The 5,043-nt window shown below is 51.8% G+C and overlaps 1 protein-coding gene across 1 annotated transcript in view; it reads right to left on the bottom strand.

Annotated features, from left to right (window-relative positions):
• Positions 1–1,995: 1,995 nt before the first annotated feature.
• The window catches only part of LOC104284244 (acyl-coenzyme A thioesterase 1-like), a 6,985-nt gene continuing 3,937 nt past the window's right edge, over positions 1,996–5,043 (bottom strand). Inside the window, exons 2-4 of the mRNA XM_009882551.1 lie at positions 5,004–5,037; positions 3,188–3,390; positions 1,996–2,577 (exon numbers count right to left, since the gene is read on the bottom strand). Of these exons, the coding sequence (XP_009880853.1) occupies positions 1,996–2,577; positions 3,188–3,390; positions 5,004–5,037 (819 nt within the window). The remainder of the gene's footprint in view (positions 2,578–3,187; positions 3,391–5,003; positions 5,038–5,043) is intronic.

Genomic DNA, 5,043 nt, shown 5'->3' with positions numbered 1-5,043 from the left:
CAGGTCCCTGGCCCCGCCTGCCCGCCTGCCTCCACCCCTGCCTTCCCTCCGCTCCCCTCCCCGGCCGCGTGAGGGCTCTCTGCCGCAGGCTCTGGTCTGAGGCCCGTCTTGGCCGCGGGGCAGCTCCTCTTCGGTGTCCCCCCGAGCTCCCCGGGTCCGGGCGGTGGCTGTGGGCGAGGGGACGTGCGGGGAAGGGCGTGAAATCGCAGTCGGGATTCACTTGTCGGGACACGGAGAGGGAAGGGCTTGTCTGCGACCGCCCGCACGGAGATGCGTCAGCCCGGGCGGCGCAGGGGCTCCTGCCCGCCAGCAGCGAGCCTGAGCGGGGCCGTGCGGCTCAGCCGAGGGAGGGGAGCGAGGCCCGGCCCCAGCCGAGGGAGGGAGAAGCCAAATCAGCGCCAGCCCGGCGTTGCCCTGTGTCTTTTCTTGGCGCCTCTTCCTCCTTGTTGTTTGCCCCAAGGCCTGGGCAAGGCGGGTTATGGCTCCGCCAGGTTCGGCCCAGCCCTGGCACCTGCGCAGCCAGATGGGTTGGGAAGGATGGTCAGGGTGGTCAGGGAGGCAGGAAGGATAAGGGAGGGATGCTCTCACAGACTCTTCAGGCAGGTCAGGAAACGCCTGGCTCTTCCAGTAAGGGATTGTGCAAGGTTTTTAAAAGGTGGCCATTGAGTCTGTCTTACCCAGAACTGGATCTTTTGCTCCACAGGGAACTGCAAAGGGAGAGCTGCTGCCTCAGGCTCCCTGGCTCCTCCTGGGAGATGCAGGTAGAGGTGTCTCTTGCTCAGAGCTCCCCACGTCTGACTTAGTGGTGTGAAACAAGTGGAAACATCTGAGGGAATACTCAGCATTGTCCTGTTTTGAAATACTAAGTGGTCAGGGGTATTGGGCAGAGTCTCAGCGGTCTTTTGTTTCCCATGGAGATTGCCCCATCTCTCCTAAACAGGTGGGGTGATTTGTCATCTTGTATTTGGGTATGTTGTTTGGTATCCAGCCCTCAATGTGTGGCAACTTCTCCTGTGTCCTTGGCTTGCAGGGCTGCATTTGATTACAAGCTTGACTATATGCTAGAGCAGATGCTAAGGGGAAGCGCCTTGAAGGCTTAAGCATCACTCCTTTTCCTCCACACTTGGTGCCCAAAGAGCAGTGGAAGAGTGAAGGCAAGGAGGCTACGTGTCAGTCTTCTCTGGTCTGCTCTCCTCACCTGGGCAGCTCTTTCTCCCAAGCTCCTGATCAAGATGCAAAGATCCCTGCTTCTAGCCAAAGCACAGCAAATGACTCCATGGCTTTCAAATCTCAGGCTGTTTATTACAATTCTCACCCTAATAATGAAGGCTAAAAGGTTCCACATCATGTGGGGGAAGATCACAATGGCTGTAAATTCAGCTTTTTACATGACATCCTGGGGCCAGAAGTATCCACAAGCCAGAGCACTCCCTTCTGAAGGGAAGACAGACGGCACAGAGGGCAAACAACCCTTCCCAAGGGTTAACTAGAGACACCCTGGCATCTTGGCTAGAGCATCCATGCTTACACACTTCCAGCAGCACAGAGATCAGACACATTTCCATTTGAGGCATTCACCCTAAAAGTGGTGAAATCCCTGCTCCAAAATTAGCATTGGAGAGATGTTGCTTTAAAGTATGACCTGAGGAGAGCATATGCACGTAGAGGCCACAGTGATGTGTAAAGTACCACCAAGTACGAGAAGAAAAGAAAGCACATGAGAAATGTAACAGAGCATTTTGCACATGATCTGTTTTATCAAGAGCTAATGCAAATCTATTTGCCATTCATTTTCTTGACAATTGAGCAAAAAAATTTAGGAAAAACAAGAAAAGGCAAACCCAGTTCTTTTCTGAGTTACGGATGTGCAAAGTCATGGAAGATACTGTAGCTGCATCAAACCCTGTGAACAAGGGTTGAGCTGGTAAGTGTGAAAGAATTTATCAGACCTAGTTGTTCAAAGTTGTGTGTTGCTCGCTCGTTATTTTTTGCACATTAGTTGTCATTTAAATACTTGTTGAAAAAAGCCTGGATCTGTGGCCAAGCATGAACCTGGGCTTTAGAATAAGCCCCAAGCTGCCCACCCAGGACTGCCCGCTTATGCAAAATGGGATGGTTTCCTATGGGGTACAAAGGGAAATAGGGAGGGTCAATGCAGTGACCTGTTCCCGGGTAGGAGAGCATCTGAAAATTCTCCTTCCCTTGAGCCTGCAAAAGTTTGCAGACTTCAGTAGCATAATACTCACTTTTGACAACCCGGTCGTCTTGTCCCGTGATGAACAGTAACTGTGCCTCAGCTTTCTCTAGTGGGATCAGGCTTTGGTTGCCAGGGGCTTGAAAGGGGTCAATCAGGATGTCAGAACAATCAAGAATATTGGAGTCAATGATCTTGACCCGTTCTTCATTGATGGTCAAAGAGGGGATAACTTTATCCTTGTAACGGAGAGGAGTAGAAGTAATGGCCACAGGGCCATTGAGGGAAGCAACGGCTGTGATGTTCTTCAGGAAGGCGGCCATGGCGAGAGAGAGATCGGCTCCTTTGGAGTAACCGAGCAGTCCAACCCCTGGTCCCTTCACCTGGTAGAGAGGAGGAAATGCCCATCAGTACTGAGCTGAAAAACACAGCAGCTAGTTGCTGGTGGGGAACATTGTTTAATGCTGCGAGTTTGCAAAACACTGTGAAGGAGGTGATGGCAATGACTAGCTTTTCTTCTGCACAAGTGCCAAGCACGCCTCCCCCTTCAAACTGCTGCCTTTGATAATGTTCCCTGGTGCACTGACATCAGCCAAGAGAGTGGGAACGTGTTTTCACCAAGTTGAGGACAGGTTGTGGGACACAGCTAAGAGTTATTAGTCTCAGACACTGGCAGATGCTCTTTACCTTCCACTTTTAAGACTGTAGGAGGACATTTGGTGGCAATTTGTGAAGGCTCTCTCCTGCACAACCTTCCCACCTTGCTGTGTCTGGGGTGTCTCTTGTGAGATGGCTTTGTGATCTCCCTCCACCACTCTCCCAGTGCATATCTGTATAACCCTTCCTCTTTCCTACAGCCCAGGCACCCAGAGTCCTGGCAGATGGAGCCAGGTGAGCATTTCAGCAGCTTCCTCCAGAGAAACCTCAAGCAAAGGGACAGGCCCTTCGGAGAAGTGCTCCCTGAAGCCCAGGGGATGTGGAAGGTGCTCCTACCTGTGGGTGCTGGAGCATATAGTTCACTGCCTCTTCAAAATATTCCAGGTGGAGTTCAGTTGGCTCCTGGGGCAGATCCTCATACTGATAATAAGCCAGGGCCAGTGTGGCAAAGCCATGGTTGGCCAGCAGGCTGGCCCTGTGCTCAAAAAGACCTCCCCCGAGTCCGTGTATGTCGATGATGCCTGGGAAGGGGTCTTCTCCTGGAGGAGACAAGACAAAGAGCTGTATTGCCCGAAATGACTCCTTTGAATGTTTCTCTGCTTTAGAACGCATCAAATGAGGCACCCATCAGGAACCTGCAAAGAAGCATCTTTTGGGGAAAGACATACTCAGTCACTCAGCTGTGTGGTGTCAGCATCTGGAAAAACTCTAGAGTGTGTTGCAGAGGAAGAAAGGCTTAGGAGCAGAACCTCTTGGGTAAAATGCAAACCCTTTTTTGCTTTTAGGAATCCGCAGTATTTCTGCAGTGTGCTCTTCCTTCTGCTGCTGTTTGCATGCAGACAACAGCACATCTACTGACTTCATAGAGTGTGAGTATTCATAGCTGTGTCTATGTACCCCAGAGGCCCGGAATGCAGCTGTCTGTGGCCCATGGCTCAGCTGTGCGCAGCAGTGCTCTGTGGGTTTGCACTGAACGTGCACAGAGAAGGTGGTAACACTCAATAAGGTTGTGGAAGTGCTCAGGGGAGTTGGGACACTTCTATAGAAAAAGCCCTTTGAGCTCTCCACATTTATGTGGGCTTTAGGCCGTTTGCTGAGTAGTATCCAACTCCTGAATTGGAATGTGGAGATGTACAGCGTAGAGAGCGCTCCCAGGAACAGAAAATCACGATGGGGGTATGTCAGCACAGGACAGTTTGAGTCTGGTGAAATCATGGTGGAAAAACACATCTCCAAATGGAACTGTGTAACAGAAATACAGACCACAGACCGAGCTTACAGCCTTGCTAAGTCAAAGATTTGCTGTGGCAGCAGCAGGATGAGGATGAGCTCCTATCCTGGTCCTAGGAAACAATTCACAGTGCCGGAGAGTGCAGCAAGGGCCTGTCATTTTAAAACGCATGCAAAAGGAGCAAGTCAGGGGACACTGAGGAAATGCACCCTCCGGCATTTGACTTAACTGTAAGCACCTCAGCACTGGGGAGGCAGGAGAATTTGGGTACAAAATGTATACAGGTCACTTCTTCCATCTCCTGGTCAGCAGGTGGAGGTAGAGGTGAGGCAGAGGAGGGAGCCCTGTCCTGGCTGTGGATGGGATGCTGAGCCTGTGAGATCAGCCCTCCCTCACCCTGGGCTCTGGCAGGGAAGACTTGGTGTAGCTGCCCAAAAGATGCTGCATCCTGGTGGTGCCTTGGGCAACTCTTACACCTTAGAGCGATATTCTGCACCTTTTCCAGAGCAATTAACTGATTGCCTTTTCCTGCTGTGAAGCTTTTATCCCTGTAAATGTTCTTGAGCCCCTTGTTTTCCCCCTTTCACAAACTGATGATATCCATAGAAAGCCCAACATGGTGGACCGTGGTCACCATATAGTTAGTTGCTACAGTGCTGGGGAGGCAATGGGGATCCCCCAAACCCACATTTGTAACCACAAGCTGTGGGCAAGAAGGGTTATCTCTCTGCCTGATTCTGTAACCGTGTCCTGGCACCCGCACGGCCAGGTGAGTTGAGAACAATGGTCAGGCTGGTTGTGGTGCAGGAGGGAGGGGAGGAGAGCTCCTTTCATAGACTCCTTTTTGCAGAGGTCATGGAACAGCTTGCACTGACAAAACATTGGCTTAGGGAAAACAGGATGGCCGCAGCCGGTACTCACCAGGAGGCAGGGAGAGCGTTGCGCGGAGCCTCCCCTCCCC

The sequence above is a fragment of the Charadrius vociferus genome, unplaced genomic scaffold, assembly GCF_000708025.1.
Source record: "Charadrius vociferus isolate BGI_N301 unplaced genomic scaffold, ASM70802v2 scaffold50, whole genome shotgun sequence".
Lineage (NCBI taxonomy): Eukaryota > Metazoa > Chordata > Aves > Charadriiformes > Charadriidae > Charadrius > Charadrius vociferus.
The sequence above is the reverse complement of the archived record's forward strand: the minus strand, read 5'-3'. Positions and strand labels throughout refer to the sequence as shown.